Source organism: Diorhabda carinulata, chromosome X, assembly GCF_026250575.1.
Source record: "Diorhabda carinulata isolate Delta chromosome X, icDioCari1.1, whole genome shotgun sequence".
Lineage (NCBI taxonomy): Eukaryota > Metazoa > Arthropoda > Insecta > Coleoptera > Chrysomelidae > Diorhabda > Diorhabda carinulata.
The window spans coordinates 41,945,170-41,966,224 of record NC_079472.1 but is presented as its reverse complement, the minus strand read 5'-3'; the positions used below and the strand labels follow the sequence as shown (position 1 = coordinate 41,966,224).

Below are 21,055 nucleotides of genomic sequence, written 5' to 3'. Positions count from 1 at the left end.
TAGTCACAACCTTCCGAATAGTTCCCTCAGTAGGCCGCCCAAACTGCCCATAAATTGGAAAAAGTGCGCGATGTACTCTCTTAATCGAGCATGAATTTTGTTAGTAAAATTCAATAATTTGCAAGCGTTGTTCGTTCGTAAGTCGATTCATGATCAAATTATAGACCAAACTGAACAAGTTTGACAAACACGATTCACGCGTGATCTGTCAAAAACAGTTGGCAAAAAGATACCAACAAAAAAACACTCTTTAGTATTCAAAAAACCATAGACATATAAAATAACCCGTCAGGTGATTGTATTTACCCACACCGGTTTACCAGGGTAGATCACCTATATTTAGATGGATCACAACAATGTAACCAAATTACCGTCCATTGGTGGTCTCAACTTGAACTACTAATATAACATCCTTCATGAAATACTGGCAAATTTAAATTTGCCAGTACTTGTTGAAAGACACTGAAATGGTACTTGTGGTCTATGTAGAAAAATTAACAGTATATTAAAATTAAACTAAGAGTTTGCCAACTTTTAACTATTCAATTCCTTAATTATGTGAGGTTATGAGCACAGAATACGGTCGGTCAGTCTGTATTAGTGGTATTGTTTACAACATCCTTTTTCGTTTGGTTATGGAAATATTCGCGTTATTGGCGTTATTGGGCCGCTTTCCGCCGCGGTGTTTTATTTTTTAAACTGATACCAAAAAAAGACGATGGAACACTGATAGATAGTGTCAGGAGTTTTCGACATTTGTATGAAAAAAGGACCGATACAGGGAATTTCTATTGGTTGACCAGTAATATATAATAATCCTTAATTCACTGTATTAACCAAAATATTAACAAGACAGTTTAGTTTATTTAGTATTTAGTATTTATATAGTAGTATTTAGTATAGTAGTTATTTAGTATTTATATAGTAATTAATTTTAATTTAGTTCTAATTTTGGCTGCATAAACCAAGCTTAACACTATACATAATCAAAAGGACACAAAAACACGAGCAAAACAAACAATAATAAGAATTTGGTCTCAAATTCGTCAACTTGCTATACTGTTAGTTTTATTATCTCGGAAACGGCTTGTACGATTTTTATTATAAATTTTTGTGTACAAGGGTCTTGTGATACGGCCGGAATTTATTATCACGTAAAATTTTCAGTACGGATTTCTGCGAAATATCAAGTTTCCTGGATATTTGTCTAGTATTCAAGTGTAGATCGTCTTCTAACAGGACACAAATATCTAAAAATTGTTTTCAGTTGATGCAGTTTTTCTGCTCCCTGATTTAAGTAAATATTTTAATGAACCAGTTTCGTTAAACTTTTCATTAGTTTACTGACAGTAGACCTTGTTATGGGATTTCGGTTAGTATATAAATTATTAAAGTTATTACACGTTTCTTTCTACGCCATCACCATATCATATTATCATTAAAATATCAATGAAGCCCCAACAATAATAATTTATTGAAACGTCAAATTTGTTGTTGTAGCAGTCATAGCCACCCACCTAAATGTATTATTTTAATTTCGGCGGAGATAACGCAAGTGTAGATATAACTCCGAAATTATTGCATTTAGGTGGAGTGAACATTAGATAAGAAATAATAAGTATTTCTTAAGATTTTCGAAAAGCGAAAAATATTCATTTGAAATTACAAAGTTAATTATTTTTCTGGAAAAAGGAAAGATTTGACGATGTAAACACCATCATTATACCGGCCGTATCACAAGACGCTTGTATACAAAAATTTATAAAACTCGTACAAGCCGTTTCCAAGATGATTGAGGCGTTCCATACATAAAACTCACTCTGTATAGTTTTGCTAAAGATCCATCTAGGATTCTGAACTTGAATTACAAAAATAATTCAACCTTAAAGCATCTGTATGAAACGTCTATAAAATAAGTTGTTTGTGGTCCTTTTGTTAAACCTGTGTGAATAATTGAATCTTTCATTTGTATTGATTCTTCTATCGAAATTGATAAAATATAATTATCTTTTAGTGATAGGAATTGTTTGCGATAACTAATGCGGTGAAAGAGGCGAATGTAATATATAATCAATATTTATATATATTATATAAAGTTCTCATCATCTCATCTATTCAAAAATATTTTAGAATTAATCGCGATTCAACTCGATTTTCTTTTTGAAGGAATTTAATGTACCTACTTTCTTTCTTTCACCAGCTCGAGAACTTGTTCTCATTACATCTTAACATGGATTCAGTTCTGTATTGAACTTTTGTTTTTTACTATATACGGTGTGGAACAGCCCAATGGATTGAATTCGATGATAATAGATGAGGGCGTGTTGAGAAAAGCGCTTAAACCCGTCGATGTGTATTTTTAAATGCGCATTTAAAAAAAATTATACAGGTTGTCTCATGTGACAGTGGCCAATACCCTACATCATTGGTCGGCAAAGCGCGACAGAGCCGCATGTGCTCTGTCACAAATATCTACGTAAACTATAATAATATTTTCATTAAAAAAACTTGATATGATGATAAAATTATATCTTATTTTGATAAATTAAAATCCTTCTATAAATCGAGAACATGTAAATAATTATACATGTTCTCGATTTATAGAAGAATTTTAATTTATCAAAATTTCTTCAACTTAAAAGATAGGTATGGATAGGAAACTTAATTTTTTCAATATTAAAAAAAGTAATAACATTCGAGAAGGAATTATCCAGGATTTTAGAGAAAAACATTGTTTCACTTTCCGACCTTGCTTATGAATTCTCTAGATAATAATTCATCTTTTGATAAACACTATTTCAAAACAATAATTTTGAATATGAAGGAAGCATTTCTCAGTCGGATTTAGAATTTTCAAAACAGCAGTTCAACTTTAGTATTTGTCAAAAATCCTCCAAACGCTACGTAAACCGAATTGAAATTTTCTTTTTTGAAATTGACATTGGTAGCTTTGAAATACAATTGGTGAATTTGAAAACAAGGATGTATGGTTCTTTAAATACAAACGTCTTTGTGTTGAATTGGAAATATTGGATAAAATAAATGTGATCTTAGTTCACAACACAAGTGGTTTCCTTTGAATGACGTGGAGAAGGAAGACACGATCATTTTTAACGCTTGAAATAGTATTTCTGACTCTTAACATCAGCTGAAAATGTTCGCGTTTTCTGTTCTCTCCCTTTTTGGTTCTATATATTCATATATGCGAACAATCATCATCAAGCTTGAAAATTATCAAGAGCAAACTGAGAAATCGTCTTATTGATGAGAACATGGAATCATACCTTTGAAAACAACAACATGCAAACCTGACTTACACAAACTTTCCCAGAAGATATAAGCTCATAGTTCGCATTATTATATATGGCAAACCCGGCGAACTCCGTTTCGCCCCCAGATGGCTTCGTTTTATGTAACATTTCGTTTGGTGATTAAAAGATGAAGAACATTTTTTTTTGTTTTATATTTGAAAAGGAAAAATTTTATTTCATTTCACAACAGTAATGAATAATACAAAAATTAAGTGCTATTTAGTTCAACTTCTCTAAGTAAATGAAAGTGAATCCAAAGTAAATACTGAATCGAAGCGTTATACGTGTCCGCAAATTATCTGTTTCATTGACGTGCTCTTTGGTAAACCACATTTTTTGTTTTTTGGTCTGAAGTTAACGCAAACAAAGCGGATGGTTTCTCAACTTGTGAACACGCAACGTATAACTGCCCATGTGAAAAACAATGATTTTCTAAATTTATCCCGCAAACACTAAGCGATTGGCCTTGCTACTTGTTAATTGTCATTGCGAACGCAAGGCGAACTGGAAATTGCAATCGTTTGAATTCAAACGGAAGATCAGTCGGAATCATTGGTATTGGAGGAATACATACATTTTCACCTGCGTAATATTAATAATGGTTGCCTCAATCAAATTCGGCATAAGCCTTTTTACCGAAAGTCGAGTACCGTTGCAAAGTCGCGGTGGATTCAAATTACGCAATATCATAATAACTGTACCAACTTTGAGTTGCAAGTTATATGGTGGAAATCCTAGTAACTCCAGAGAGTTCAAAAACTCCATTGGATAATTTACTACATCACTACATTTGTTATGGAATCAACGGATTTGTTTGTCACCAAATCGCCAGCAATTTTTGATTGATGGTGAAATTCAGTGCGTGTACATCATTATTCTTTGCGGCAAGAATTGCTCGTTGACTTAACCTAGCATAATTCTGATAATATTTGGGAAAACATTTTCAATAAGAGCTAATTGAGAGTCTACAAATCGGCAAAAGTCGTTGGTAAGAGTAATTAATCCAGATGTCGCATCAACTGGGACTTTTCCATTTCCAACAGCTAACAATTGTTTGAAAAATTGTGCAGCACTTTGATCATTTTGAAGTTGAACTCTCATATTAGTGGTTAGCGATAATGTTTTTACGTAATTCCATAAAGGTGATGCCTTCAGGCAAGCATTCAATTCATCTGCAGGCGTTCCACGGGGAATTACTGGCAACGTCTGCCTGAAATCGCCTGCCAACAATATCATCAAGCCGCCAAAGATGTTATTATTTCGCCGAAGATCCTTCAGTGTGAAGTTAAGTGCTTCAAGTGATTTCTTATGTGCCATTGTACACTCATCCCAAACAATGAGCTTGCATTGCATCAACATTTTTCCCATTGCACTGGATCGGGAAATATTGCATGTTGGAGTATCAATTGTGTTTAAATTGAGTGGTAACTTAAGCACAGAATGTGCAGTACGACCGCCATTACTTAAAATATTGGAGTACATGCTATGTATCAGAGATGGCGCTTTATGCGAAAAAAGATTTTCCTGAATTTTCTTTGCTATAAACCTCACGGAGCCCGAGATTAAGTATGAAGTTTACTTTCATTTATTGTAATAGAGTTAACTAAACAATCTGATTTGGCTCTTATGTTTTTTTTAATTGTTGTAATGTTAATATTTTGGTTATTTAGCTAATAAGTTTGTCTACCACCTCCCTACATAAACCCAACTGTTTCCGATATATCAAGTTTTTTTCAGCTTTATTACAAAAATTAAAAAAAAATATATTTCATAAATTCGTACGATTATTCCTTAATGTAAAAAAAACACAAGAAACATTATTGTTAATGTAGGAGATGTTTAATATTTTCACCCGCGAATGTCTTGGCAATATGCTAAACTGGTATAGGAATGTCTTCTAACGTTACTCAATATCTCAGGAGTAACTGATCTAATCACCAGTGCGATTCGTCTTGGGTTTAGTTTTGTATACAATACTTTTGACGTATCCCCACAAAAAGGTCTTATGGCGTCAGATCAGGAGGTCGTGCTGGCCGATTTGATGATTTGGCATTGATCCATGTTGCTGAAACCATATGCACGAACTTATGGATTTTCTGGATCGGGTTATAAATTTGTTTGTCAAAGTTGATACCTGAGAACCTTGAGAGCTGGCAGCTACATATTTCTAAAATTCTTCTCATCAAAAAAGTAATTATACTTACTTTAATTATACCTAATTTTTTATAATCCCATGGATTTCATATCACCTTAGCATTATTAGTATCATCAAAAATACAAATAGCTGCAGTATCTTCTAGTGGAATCTTAGATGGAAATTTATTAAAATGTTATACAACAGATAATTATTTATCAGTTTATTCTTATAATTTCAGAAATTTAAATTTCGAATATTGATATTTATAATAATAAAACAACAATCTAACTTCAATAGAGTTGATATAAATAGGGAATATTGGTTGTTTACCGTCAAATGAATGAAAGTTAAAAGTAAGAAGTCATTTAAAAAAAATATGTTTTTTTAATACGTTGATTGAAATTTGTTATCATAATAAGTTCAATTTTAAAAATAATGAGGTAACGATTGCAATCATTTCTTAATAGCGCAATAATACTTACCTCAGTATATCATTCAAGATCAAATTAAAAAATGATTAGCTGGAATAAGTATTTGTTATTAGAATCAATTTACTTTATGTCCTCGAAAGTAATAATATTATTAAAAAAAAATATCACGAGAAAATTTCTTTTGTGGTTAGTCTATAAAGTTGAATGGGATGACGTATCGAACTACATCAATGGAAAAGTATCTCCAATAAATGGTTTTTTTTGATTTTTTCTCTATTCAAATAAACAGTTTTTTTTTAAAAAACATGACATCTATAATTTATAAAGCAATGACATACAGTGTTGTCCAAAAGTTTCCGATTTACCAAATCAACAAGACACTTTTTCCATAATCATTTTTATTTTTAACAGTCTCTTGTTTAGTCTATACACTGTTTCAGCGACACTGTGTCCCTTTTAATAGTAGTTGCCGTCTTTTCTTTTTCCTTTTTGTGTCCGAAATGTCTAAAATCTTTCAATCAATCAATTTACATTGATTGATACTCCCCTATAAATATCAAAACATAACCTGCGTAACTTTTAAGAATCAGGATTCAGGAAAAAACAATTATCAATAAAAATTATATTCATTACTAGATAGTAGATTTATGAATTTTGATGTACCAGATTTTTCAGTATTATTTTACTCATTCAACTGAGTTGCAAATAGAAATCCATGAAAATGTTTTATGGAAAAGTTGCGTTAAATGAACTGAATTGTTTCGAGATGCCAATTCCTAAAATGAAATCTGTATAGGGTGGATATCATATTGAATACACCTACATTTTTTAAAGCAAGATACCCTATACATTTTATTATTTTTTGGAAGCTTTTCATTTCCTAGATTTGAATATGACTGATATCTGAGCCATTCATAAACAAAAAAATTGTTTATCATCATCATTGTCACCTAATATAGACGCCTAAGAACTGAACTTCCAAAGAGTCAATACGGCATAAAAATGGATAGTGTCGGTGTTTAAAAAAGTTAACCCCAACACAAATTCTCAAGAATTTGTTTGGATATCTCAAAGATAATATACAATATCATATGACATATTGATAAAGTGGTGGCGTGGTTGTAGACGGTAGTTTGCAAATATTTGGAGCGCCCATGGGAACTATCAGTAAAGGAATGACCTATTCTGAAATACATTCTAATGTTCAGCTAAATCAACATGAAGTACTTACAATTCATTTAATTTTCCAATTACTAAATTACTCGACCAATATCTCATTATATCTGTTGAGAAAATACAGACATAATTTGGATGAATTTCAAAGATATTTAGCTCAGGGAGTCTTCTAATACTAGGTCCCAGAAGTACCTAGCCTAACCTAGAGATGGCGGAAGTTGCTTCAAAAATACCATTCTATAGAAAGTACACATAGCATAAGTTTGAGGACGCCACGTTGTTTAGTATTTGTTTGGCATCTATCAATAGTGAACGTTTTCAGTGAACATGGAAATCGTTATGTGATACAATACGTTTATTTTACAACTAATATAAAAGCTGAACTAGATTCTACTCTGGCTGAGACTGCTCCTTCGTTATCATCAGTAAAATATTGGGTATTAGAGTTTAAACGGGGCCGTACGACCTGCGAAGACCAGCACCGCAGTGATCGATCATATGAGGTGAAGATTCCGGAAATGTTGAAGGAAATCCACAAAGCGGTACTCGATGATCATCGACTGTACATGCGTGAGCTAGCAGATATAGTAGGCATTTCAAAAAGAGAGGTACATCGCGTATTAACTGAAAATTTCAACATGAGAAGGCTGTGCGCAAGATGGGTGTCGCGTTTGATCACAATGGAACAAAAACAACGTCGTGAAGATGTTTCCATTCAGTGTTTGGCAATGTTCCACAAAAATGAAGCCGACTTTTGGCGCCGTTTCATATCCATGGATGAAATGTGGATTTATCACACCCGAAACAAAAGAACAATCAAAACAATGGGCTCCAAAAACTGCAAAGACGGTTCCATCTGCAGGCAAGGTCATGGCGTCGGTTTTTTGGGATGCGCGTGGGATAAATTTCATTGACTATCTTGAAAAAGGAAAAACTACCGACGGCGAGTATTATGCGAACTTATTGCAACGTTTAAGTGAAGAAATGAAGTAAAAACGGCGGCATTTGGCTAAAAAGAAGGTGCACCAGCTCACACATCCGTTATTGCAATGACCAAAATCAATGAAATGAAGTTGAATTGGTACCTCATGCAACCTATCCGCCAGATTTTGCTCCCTCGGATTTTTCTGTTCCGAGACTTTGAAAAATGTGGTCAAAGATTTTCCAACAAGGTGAAGAGGGGATGTAAGCAGTTAATGGCTATCTTGAAGAGCTTGGCGAGTCTTATTACAAAGAGGGTATCGAACTTATAGAACATGGAGATATCGGCAATAGTATGAAGGAAAGGCTTAAAAAAAATCTTATTTTCCTTACAATTATCCATTAAAAATTATTTATTATTAGTGTTGGATAAGAGAGGAATTTATTATGTTTTTATTTTGGTTTCAAAATAATTAATCCAGCTCTAATCTCTGCCCTGTATTTTCAGAAATACATATTTACTTATTGTCATTAGTTAAAACTGTAAAATGTTATAGTTTTATCTTATCTCCCTTTATCCTATCTCTTCAATAAATATTTCAACGGTAAAAAATGTAGTTTATACATTTGAAAGTATTGTATCTAACTACCTACCAAATAACTTATAAACAAATAATGCTTTGAATAATAATGCATTTTTATAAAATGATATGACTGGAATAAAAAAGACTTTCGTCTTATTGATTCAAAGGAATGAAATTTACAAATTATATAAGAACGTGGTAAGAATCAGAATCAGAATCAGAAATCTATTCAATTCCAGTCACTTTTCCAAACCATTTAGTATAGGGTAAAAACACAACCAGGTACATGAACCATCCATAAAATTCTCTTTTGGATTCAATGAATTTACAAGGACTATTTTTATAATTAAAGATTATATGTTTATTTGCTACTACTACTACTTTGTTAACGCCGCAGAACATCCCCTAAGAAGAAATGCAAACTTAGTTGTTATTCACTAGGTTCAACATGGCAGATTTTCGATGCCAGTGCCCTCGACGGTACGTGCCTGAACTAATCTATTTTCGCGATTCTTTTAAATTTACAACACAGAAACATCTACTGTATTCTGTTATTCATTTCCACCCAGTTCATATTTCGTAGTTTCCTGAATTCATGACAAACAACATCTTCTAGGACACGTTTGTTTACATTTGTAAGTGGTTGTTTGCTTTTAAAAGTGGCCGTATCAACACCGAAGATGTTGAACGTCCGTGGCCATCATTTCCTGTAACCACTCCAAAAATGGTTGATAAACCTGCAATATGAAAACTTTTAATATGAAAAAGCAATTTACAAATTAGGTTTAACGATTGATTAGTGCTTGTCAAGAATGCGCTCGCATTAACAATTGAAACATAGTCGCAAGTGAACTTTTCCGCGAATATGTAACAGCAGTTGAAACATTATATCCCAGAAACAAAGAATCACGCAAATCAAAGGAATAATGTATTCTCATGTAAGAATAAACTCTTTCGGGGCACGGTGTTTTGTGATTTCCAATATGTAATCTTTATTGTTAAGAAAATTGCTAGATTTGCTAACACGTTTTGATGCCGAACTATTATTGCAAAAAAATTTGTTGAACTATGCAAAGCACTTTCGGATATATAAAGAGATTATGGTAAAGGCTATTTATTCTACAGTCAAACTGCCCCCGTATATATTATATGAAATTATCGAAAACTAAATCATTTACCATCCGAACTGAAAATAAAAAGTATCTTGTTGTTATACATACTATTTTAAAAACTGATTAATACATTAAAATTTGGATCTATAAAAATAATATATGATAAAACTTTTAAGTACACACAAGTTTTTCTGTCGCACCGAACAGTGTTAAACTTTTTATGCTTGAATCGGTCACAGATTGTGAGTAGAACCAAATCACATTCTGACAATTTGTTTGTGACCAAATTGTATCGGACAACTTTCATTTGAATCGAATACGTCGCGAAATCACAACACTAAATAACATATGAAACATCTCAAAAGTTGAAGCATGTTAAAAATCGTGACACTGGTATGGCTACAAACTTGTGCCTCCTGTATTGCAGTATGGCACAACACTTGTCAGTAATGGATACGTTTTCTTCTTTCTCAATTCAAACTCCTATAGCGACCGATAATCATAGAATGTTTTATGATGAATTGCAGTTCGTTGGGAGGCTATTATGACCTGTGACATCAAAAAGTGGTATTATGGCCATCACGCCATGTGTATTTCTTTCGTAATTTTTCTTCGGATTTTTTTCTGCGTGTACAGAATGATTTATGTATTCTGAATATAGTAATCCCAAATGCTTCACTGACATAATTTTGAATTGTAAATGTAACCAAGGACAAAGAAAAATGATAAACCTTTTAAATAAACAGCTCATTTTATTGTTGTAGTCAAATCTGTTTCTGCCTAGCTAACAAGTAATAGGAGCATTGCTGTTTTTTCAGTTAAGCTGAAAATTGAAAAGTCTCGCACTTACTGACCAGCCGTGGAATATTAAATTTCGTATTATGAATTAATAATAACGTCTTTAAATTCAGATACTTTCGGTTGATTCTAAAGTTATACTCTCTGAAAATAGCGGCTGCTATTATTAGTTATGTTTACATAGAGAAATTAAGTTCAGTGGTTTCTCTAAATTTGTCCTTGTTCTCGAGAGAATTCGTTTAGATTTGAGAAGAACCAGTGACGTTATTGAATGATGTTAAAGCCTATTTTTGAGAGATAGTTGTGGAGGGCCCAACTAAGTTCTCTGATCGCGGTTCCGAGTGGGTGTAGCATACCTCCAATCTGTGAAAAAATTTTTTTTATTATTTAGTTAACGATAACACTTTTTTGGCAATCATGGATATAACATTAGCATATCGATTGGACCATTCCTAAAATGACGCGCAACCCATGAACTTTTTATTATTCAGTTAAGCTCAATGTTACTTGTGTCGACCATATCGAATGTATATTACAAATGGTAAAGTAAAATGGCGGATATAACTACCTGATAGAACGGCTTGAGGATCACAAAGGCGCGTCCGTATTTCGTTATCTCTATCGCGCAATAATTTAGATAGATTTGGTAACATGTAATACCCGGTCGAAGTAAACATTTACTTTTGCATAAATTCTTAAGAAATTGAAATTAGTTCAATTGTGCTTCATGTATCTTATCGATAACTGGTATCTTTAAAAATTCTCCATGTTCCACTTTAAGGTTACCAAACATGAAAAAATAGTTCAAAGGAAACTACAAAGATTGTACCAATATTTTTCCTCCACCTATTTTTCGCACAATATGTGTAGAGTTCTTCATTATAATAAGAAGGGAGTGTGTACAATTTCCCACCTCAACCTCACTGTGTAAGATGGTCGATAGGAATATTTTTCTGAAAATGGAAAAAATTGAGTACTGAGCTGTCATTAAAAATTTGGTTTTGAAAAGCATTACGCCTACGCAAATGAAAACTGAGCTAGACGTTCGGAACGGCCATTAACTGCGACAACCAGCAATATCATGGAAAGAGTTCATCAAATGGTTCTAGATGAATGTCTGATTGAGGTAAAAGAAATAGAAAAAGCTATCGGTATATTAAAAGAACGCATTTGCCATATACCGATAGGAGAATTATGCATACGTACGCTATCCGAGCGTGTAGTGCCGCGTTTGCTGACTTCGAACCAAAAGCACATTCGAATAAACATTTACCAGACTTTGTGGACGGCGATTTAAGCAAAATATCGGGGTGGTATCATCGACTATCTTCAAAATTGTGCGATCAACTTCTGCGATGGCCATGGATAAAATTCACGAATTGCACTTCGTATTCACCAGATTTAAGCACTCAGTAAGTTTTCCTGTTTAAGTTGAAGGAGAGAGACTGCAACAATTAACAGGATTAAAAAGTTAGAGGATCGCTGGAAACGTGTATAGATTTAAAAGTAGACCTGTATGTCATTGATTTATAAATAAGAAATGTAATTTCTACTTAAAAAAAACGAATAAAGATAATATGTTATAACCTCTTTACAAATTTATTTTGAGTAAAATTGAAAATTTTAATAATTGTACCTATTGAAACGGGAGTACAATTGAAGAGAGAGTACAAATGCTTCGCTAAAAAAACAGAATTTATTTTTGGTATTCTTCACTCCTCAGAATTTTTTTTGCATATGAGCGATTAATGAAAACTTTGCAAAATTTAATTAGTATAATGTAAAAATTCAGCTTCTTGGAAGTTTATGCAAGTATATCAAAATACCGTCCGCGCCACTGTTTTCAACCGTTCGACGTATATTTAAACTAAAACAATAACCTCTATATTTTTGGTTCAATATACGTCATCTAGCACATTATTTTTTCAATTAAAATTTATAAAACGTACACAACAAAAAACTCCACATGAAATATGTAAAAAGCAAATTAGTTTTTATATGATTTAAAAGGGAAAACTTACGACGCATTTCAATATAAAATTATACAGTGTGGATTGAATTGATGAATTAAATTGATCATATGGAAGATAGAATATTTCCTATTTTGATATAAAATTGATATTGTGAGGAGTAAAGATAACTAAAAATATACATTTTAGGTGCGTCCAACATATACCTATTTCTGACCTAATAATAATAAAAAAAAAACCGATTAACATTAACTTATTATTCGAAATATTTTGATTAATTTTAAAAATATCTTCATCGGTATCTATACACTTTTGAACAGTTTTCTTATTAGTTTTTCTACTTCGATTTTGGCTTTTAATGCGAAAATCCAGAGGCATGACTTCCTGTCGAAGTTGGGACTGGGAGGGAGTCCGAAAACTGGAACCCACCGGTTGATTTCAAAAAGATTTTTGGTGTTTCGCAAGGAAAGAGAAATAAAACAATTTTTCCTTACCTAACCTTGCCACGTATTTTCAGTTACTGATAAAAATCCGTTTTCCTTACACCAGAGTAGAGTACTTCCACGATTTTTGAATTTGTTTTTTTATGTAAATAAATTATATCTCTCCATTTTTTATTACACATAAATTTTTAACTAAAGTCAAGATAATTGAAATACAGAAATTAAGTATACGTTAAATAAATACATACGGTATAGTTGAAATAAAAGATATGATGATTAGGTAATTAATGAAGTTTACTTTTTAAAAATAACATAATCTAACTGACGGCACTCTTCTAAACGCGAACGCAGATTTATGAAAACTCTTGTCAATAAATTTGGTGGGATTGCTGCCATTTCCTGGCGAATATTCTCCTTAAGCTGACTGATGTCACTCGGATTGTTCATGTAGACTTGATGTTTGGGATGTCAGGGCTACGTGGGGGTCAAGGGATATCACCTCTTTTGGAAATTAGTCTTGCAGGAAAAAGCCGCAATAGAGTCATTTAATGTGTGACAGGTCGCTCCGTCTTGTTGGAACCAAGTTCTAGTATCCACTATTCATGATATCGCAAGTTCTGGCGTCAAATATCCCTCTAACATCGCAACATAGCGGTTGGTGTTAACGGTGATGTCTTGTCCTCGTAATCTTCAAAGAAGAAAGGGCCAATAATTCCTTGCTTTAAAGTCGGTATCTTTTAATTCCTGTGTCCTGTGTCCAGTTTAAACGTGGAACCGGCTCTTCAAAACGCTTAACCCATATTTTGATTAAATTTGCACTGGGAGTTTAATTAATGTGTCTTAAACTATATTCTGAACGATAAGTTCGCCTTGTCAAGACATATGAATGACGAACGTGCGAACACGAAAGCGCGACGCTTTCTGTCGAAGTGGCTCATGGCTACTTAACCTCCACGAGTGCAACTATCCAACAACACTAGGCTCCCACCGCCCACGCACCTTCCAATTGCGCCACCCTGTAATAAATAAGTTTTTTGCTACCCTCATGTCTGTCTGTCAAAAATCTTTGATTTTTTTATTATGATTCAATTGTAGCTATTACGAATAACTAAGTTTTTATGATAAAAAGGACACTAGTAAGGGTAGGACAACGAGAGAAGTGGATGAAGGGGGGTAATAAAATAGATATACCATCAATTTCAATATTAATCCATATGTGAGGAAGAAATAAAAATCAAATCCAATAATTTGAGGGAAAATCACAATTAATAGAATAGAGCTTTGAACGATATGATAGAATGATATAATAAGTCTGGAATATAACCGCTTGAGATTAAATCAATGATAGAAATATTAGAAGGAAAAATATAAAAACCACACAACTGAATCAAACTAAAAACTAATTCTACTATTAAATATTAAGAAAGGCATAAGTTAAACCATAATGTATGAAGTAGTATATTCAGGTACCGTGACAATATTCTGAGAAAACTTCAAATAAACTTCAATAGACAATAGAGTTATGACGGACTGTCAACCAGGGATGCAAGTGAAACAATTGAAGGAGCGACAAAAAAAAGGTATAAAAGGCGAGAAAAAAACAAGGAACGTAGAGATTGGGAATTTTATTGGCAAGAGAGTTATTTCAGTGAAACCGTAGTAAAATCACGAAGAAAAAGTGTTGAGTTGAGAGTTTACGTACCTTAAACAATAGCAATAAACTGTAATAATAAATTCAGTTGTGACCCAAAAGAACAGGCAATTGACCTTCCTGATGCTGTATTATTAAACGAAATAGATTTTTAGCTGAAACAAATAGATAAATTCATAATTATTCACAAGAATCATTATTCGATTTACCCCCTTCCCTTGTGAAACGCCAAAAATCCATTTGGGTACAATCATTTTGTGTGTGATAGAGTACCTGGTAAAAATTTGAAGCCAATCGCTTAGTTTCCGTTTTCGAAACTTCAGTCGAAATTGGTAGTAAAAAGTCGATCATTAGTGATTGACTGTCGTTATCTGATATTTAATACTCGATAAGGACGCCTCCTCTTGATATTTATTCTATATTTAATTCTCTACTTCTCCAATCACCCGTGTCATCCACTTTATTTTCATTCATTTGACTCGAGCCCGAAAACTGGAGCAATAGAAAGGCGTAGTGGGGGTAGGCGTCACCACACTCACGCACTCGCGTTCCTCGAGTAGTTTCACTGAGAGTCTGAATCGGGCTTCCAATTGACTGCAATACGATATTTTCCGCTCATTATGTATGATGATGTATGTATTATGTATGACTACAATGTTCTTTCACGTAACCACAACAAATTTTGTTTACGCATGATCTTTTTGAAAATTATGACCCGGTTTTTCCGATCATGATGTAAATGTTTGGAAAGTTTTTCAGAGCAAGTCCACTGTTATTCGTAAATGATAGAACTGATAGGGTCATATTCATGTGATTGGATACTTTTTAAGAGATTGAAGCTGATCAACTAACGGGTTGTTTTGTTTTGTAAGTGAAATTCAACTAATTTATTTATTTTTATTACTCATGCCAGATAAGTAGTATTATTGCGATTGAAAAAGAGCTATTTATTCTTATTCTCTAGCACACGCAAACTGTCTTAACAAAATGGCTAAAATTAAAATAAATAACAAAAAATGTTTGATTTTATGTATTGATTTTTTAAATAAATTTATTTTTTTATTAATTAATATTAATTAATTTGTATTTATTTTTTAAAATATATTTGTTTACTTTTGATTTTAGGACTCGAGCTCTCGTGAGTAATCAATAAATTATATTTTATATGGTTATTTATAATTAATTCTTCGAATCGTGATTGACGGGTTACCATACTTGTGTACTTTTTACATTTCAATATAAAAATAGCTTAATTGCTATTAAACTTCAGTGTAAAATCCGGATGAGTGATTAAAACGTTATAACTTCTCAATAATAATTATTAAACACGCGCAATCTATTATAGAACTGAATAAAAATCTAAATACAGAAGATATATGGAGATATAAACATACAATGTCATAAAAAATTAACTTATGAAACTAAACATCCTCTTTAGGACGTCCACTATGTGCATCGTTATCAGTGCTTACTTCGACTGGTTTAACTCAGGAAACCACTTTTCCACTGTTTATTTTTCTGACATAAAGTACGAATAAGGTTTATTAAGCCAAGCATTGGCATCGATAATATTTATCGTCAACAAGCAAAGCTTTATCAAGGGACAAATCACCAGCAGGACAAAGAAGCATTGGAAGACCTAGGAAAAGATGGAGTGACAACCTCCCAGGTGACTGAGCAGAGGCAATGACGTGAAGAAAAACAGGCAATGATGCCTATACACAGCAGGAAGAAGAAGAAGAAGAAGAACAAGCAAAGCTTTATCAATATACGAAGTTGACGAGAAGGGCTCTTTCAAAGTAAATAAATCAATATTATTTATATCTAAATGAGAGGGCGATTGTTTTAATAAATATAAAGCTTGCAATTTTGATAAATATTTCATTTTCAATAATACACTTATTACCAACTAACGAAATTTAATAGTGTAATTAGATTTTAGTTTTTGGATGATGAATCGCCTTGATTTAGATCTCTTTTAATTGAAAATTGGTTTTTAAACAGATGGAAATATTGACGTTTCGATATATTTCGGTCTTTATCAAAATACATTTTGATGATTAATGACAATTTATTAGAATAACCATGATAATGAAGATCTTTCTACAATTTTGTTTAAAATATGTGTAAAATGATTTTAAATTTTGCGCTGCTCCACAATAAAATAACATATAAGCAAAATAGAACATTATGCTTCATGTAACATTCCAATTATTTTAAACGATATTCAATATTTCACCAAATTTTTATTTAATTATATATATATATATATATATATATATATATATATATATATATAATATATATATATAATATATATATATATATATATATATAATATATATATATATATATATAATATATATATATATATATATATATATATATATATATATATATATATATATATATATATATAAATATATATTTATGTTCGAAAGATAAAATTGACGTTTCGACTTTTCTTTAAGTCTTTATCAAAATATTTTGATAGAGACTTAAAAAAAAGTCGACACCTGAATTTTATCTTCCTTTCAAAAACTATTATTCATAATTTTGTAACAGAAGAGACCTAAAATCAAAAAGATTTAGAAACATATCAAAAGGACTAAGAAATAAAAAATTAAAGAAATTTCTATATATATATATATATATATATATATATATATATATATATATATATATAAAATTTGTGAACTCTTCTCTTCGGCATGTATAAATGCTACCTACAAATAATTATTACTGCATAACAAGAAAAATAAAAAATGACATTAACGCACCTTGAACCTCTCGCATGTGAGTCTCGTACTCTAGTCACTACACTAAGGAGACCTTAATAATACGTTTTTCTACGTCCGTTATAATATTCACGTTTTTTTTTTCATTCATTTGCATTCATAAAGAATGTAATTTCTGAATCGGTTTGCATTAAAAAAAGTGCCGGAACGTGTCATTTTTAACACAATTATAAAATTGTTTTATCAAAATAATGGGCTGTGAACGCTTTCTTTCTCATGTCAATTCAAGCACCAACTTCAAATTAATAATGCTTTTTGTTGTACTTTTAATATTACTGTTACAAAATGAAAAATGATAATTGTTTTGTGGAATTTTTAAAAATCTAAGTACGTTGAAAAAATTTAGTATGAAACTCGTGTGTAAAGTAACTAAAGTTTCACTCGTAGGAATTGCCGTGGTCCAACCGTCCTACTCGTGAAAGAAAGTATTACTTTACTCACTTGTTGGATACACTGTTTATACCACCACTACACTAACACAATTACACTGTGTACATAATTGCCAATGGTTGGTGTAGGGGTAGTGTAAAAAGTTTATTCAGTAAGAATATCACCAACGGTTACAGAAGTTCCAACTTAGTTACTCGTGGCATAAATAACTGTATTTTCCGCACTACTGCTTAAAAATAAGTTTCTTTATGCACTGGTGCGTAAAGTTTTACGCACTCGTGTTTCTAAAGTACGTACTTTACGCACGATAGTAAAAAAAATTTTGGGGTTGCTAATTTCACCATACATAATGTAACAGGAATATTCATAAAATACCCGTGGTTAGTTTCTAGCTTTACTGAAATTTTGGAAAACAAAAAACTTAATTTCACTCCCTTTTAAGGGTCATATCTCGGAAAGGGATCGGCTGAGAAAATTTTGTTGTAGGAAAGACCCATCTTAATTTCATACGAGCAATCAATTCCTGAATTTTGTCGCATTAATTCAAAAACATCCTGTATTTATATCTTTCTATTATTACACCTAGATATCTATATATTTCAACTTGTTCAATTTGTTTTTCTTGTATTTGAATAATATTTTCTTTTGCTCCGAGTTCTATTTCTATAAATAGAATAAGTGAAAAAATATGTATTTATTATTATACAGTCGGGTAGTTGGACGACGTTGTGCATAAATATATTAAAAGCATTATTTATCTTGTTTCAATATTATTAAACAGAATATTTAATATCAACTTTTAAAATAAATATGAGAACAAAATTTTCATTAAATGACTGAGAAACTCGACGACTTTCTCTATAACTTCGATTATCTTATTTGGTAGTTGTAACGTTTTCCGCTTAGGTGCTCCACACTGTATAATATGAACGTTTGTGAAAAAAGTACTCGCCATTACTGACCCAGGTCGACCTGGCATATTTTATATAAATTACACTCGACAATTCATTTGACAAAGATTTTTAAATATGTGTTCGATGATTACATTGATGATTGCTATGTGTTGTTATTTTATGTTTAAATTATTTTTTTTTTGGTCACGCTTATTTTGCAATATTCGCAGGTATTTTGGCTTACCTTGTGCACCGCTTTGGTTGGTTACGTGAAGCCTAGTGACTTCAAGACTATGCTCAACAAGTACGTGTCCATTATGTGCTTTGGAATATTATCAAGAGCTATTTCGTCTGTTATCACTTATCATAATGAAGAAAATAAGCCGAAGAATGGGATTTGTGTAGCGAATCATACGTCTCCCATTGATGTGCTTATACTCATGTGTGATAATTGTTATTCTTTGGTATGTTTTTGTGTCAAACTTTATCATTTTCCACATTTTACCATCAAATTTGTACATACTTATTGATTTTTGATTATTTTACTTGATTGAATCTAAATCATAAACTAGTAGCAATAAATCTACTGTAATTGCCAACTAATTAACTCAATATTGCTATTCCAGTAATAACCAACAGGGCTTTTAACTTTATGACATAAAGATAATAATAGATAAACTCTTTGCAATAGATAAATGAAGTTGCAGATACAAAACTATGATGGTGGTGGCTTTAAGGAATTAAGTTGAAGGACCTTTTTGTATCAATCACTTATCAAAGCAATTATTTCTTGTATAGTTATACAATCAGTAAGTTATTTTGATATCGATAATTTCAAATTACAGTCGACGCTGGGAATTTTCAATTTTTTCTGGAAAACATACATTTTATTTCTTATGAATTTTTCTAGAAACGGGAAAGGACATGGGAAATAAAACACTCAATGTTTGTATTTTACTGCATAAACCCACTAATTTGCTACGTATAGCTTTCTCGGGACCATTAGGGTCTCATTTACTTGATTGGCTCAGTAACATATACTATGAAAACTATTGAAATCGTCATTTGTTTAAATTTTGAGGTTTCTTATTAAAATATCGTTCAATAAGTCCCCGGTTTAATAAACAAAACAGCTTTTTAGCGAAATTCATAAAGATAGTTTACTCTCAGAGTGATATAATGATTCTTTTTTTTTTGAATTATTATAAAGCAATTTTTGTGCCTGAAAATAGTCGTTTCATAAATATTTCATTCATTAGAGAATTTTTTCAGATCTAAATGCAAGTAATAGTCACTGATATCAAATCTGGAAAATGTAGTGGTTTTGAAATCAGCTTAAAGTTTATTTTTGCGATTTTGATTATCATTTTTATCGATCAGTACATTTCTTGGTAACAGAGAATGTTTTTTTCTGCATGTGGTTCAGGAGTTAAGGAGAAGTTAGAGAAACCGTGTAGATTCACCACAACACACAAGGCAACTGTCTGTGCGGACTGGGCACGATGAAGGAATCATTGACTATTTAGAAAAAGCAAATTAATGAACATTGACTATTAGTACTCTATTGGATCGATTAAAAAATAAATCAAAAAGTAACGGCCTTATAGGCAAAAATCTTTATTTTTTCGTGTAGATTTCTAGGGAATTGCAGTAAACGAGGGTTACTACTCAAGTTTTGAGGTAGATAAATATAAACAAATAATTATAATTTTTTTAAATATTCTCCATTAAGATCATACATTTTTGCATGCGTTTGAACCAATTGTAGAAGCATTTTTTCAATTCCGATTGAGGTACATCCAAACATGTGATTTGAACGCATCAACCGCTTCTTCAGGTGACGTTGACGTCGCAATCTAGTTTTTATATGCAGGAATAAGGAAAAATCATTAGGTGCCAAATAAGGACTGTATGGCGGATAACAATATCAATTCGAGGTTTTCACTGTTCAAAAACGTTTTTGTTTGAACTGATGTGTCGTAGCACGCATTCGTTTTCTGTGATTGGTTTCCCTGATTTTTCCGGCAAACAACTATTCAGAATTGATCGTTCTAACTTTCTCTAATGGAACGGTGACATGTCTAGTTATTCTGAAAAAGTAGGCGAACATTTGTTTCGAAGTGCTTCGTGCTCGAACAATCTTGCAATATTAGTTTACTCACAGCATCGATGTTTTCTGGCATAACAGCCGATTTTTGATGACTTTCACGAAATTCATCCTTTAGTGAAGTGCCACCACGAATGAATGAGGAAAACCCGTGTAACACGATTGTTTATCACCAGAAGTCGAAACGATTTGATTAGCACACTACTGTTGATTAAATCCACGTCAAAAGTCGTAGAAAATCATCAAAAGAAAATGTTCGCAGCTTAATTCCATTTTTGTACCAGGATGATTGTTTCAAGTATCTGTAAACTCAATTAGCACTGACAACAAGTT

The 21,055-nt window shown here is 32.0% G+C and overlaps 1 protein-coding gene across 2 annotated transcripts in view; it reads left to right on the top strand.

Annotated features, from left to right (window-relative positions):
* Window positions 1-21,055, top strand: part of LOC130902550 (glycerol-3-phosphate acyltransferase 4) — an 88,326-nt gene that overhangs the window by 32,307 nt on the left and 34,964 nt on the right. The window contains exon 4 of one of the 2 annotated variants that reach the window (XM_057814771.1): window positions 18,846-19,079. The exons of the other annotated variant lie outside the window; for it this stretch is intronic. Coding sequence (XP_057670754.1) covers window positions 18,846-19,079 — 234 coding nt within the window. The remainder of the gene's footprint in view (window positions 1-18,845; window positions 19,080-21,055) is intronic. 2 annotated transcript variants of the gene reach the window in all.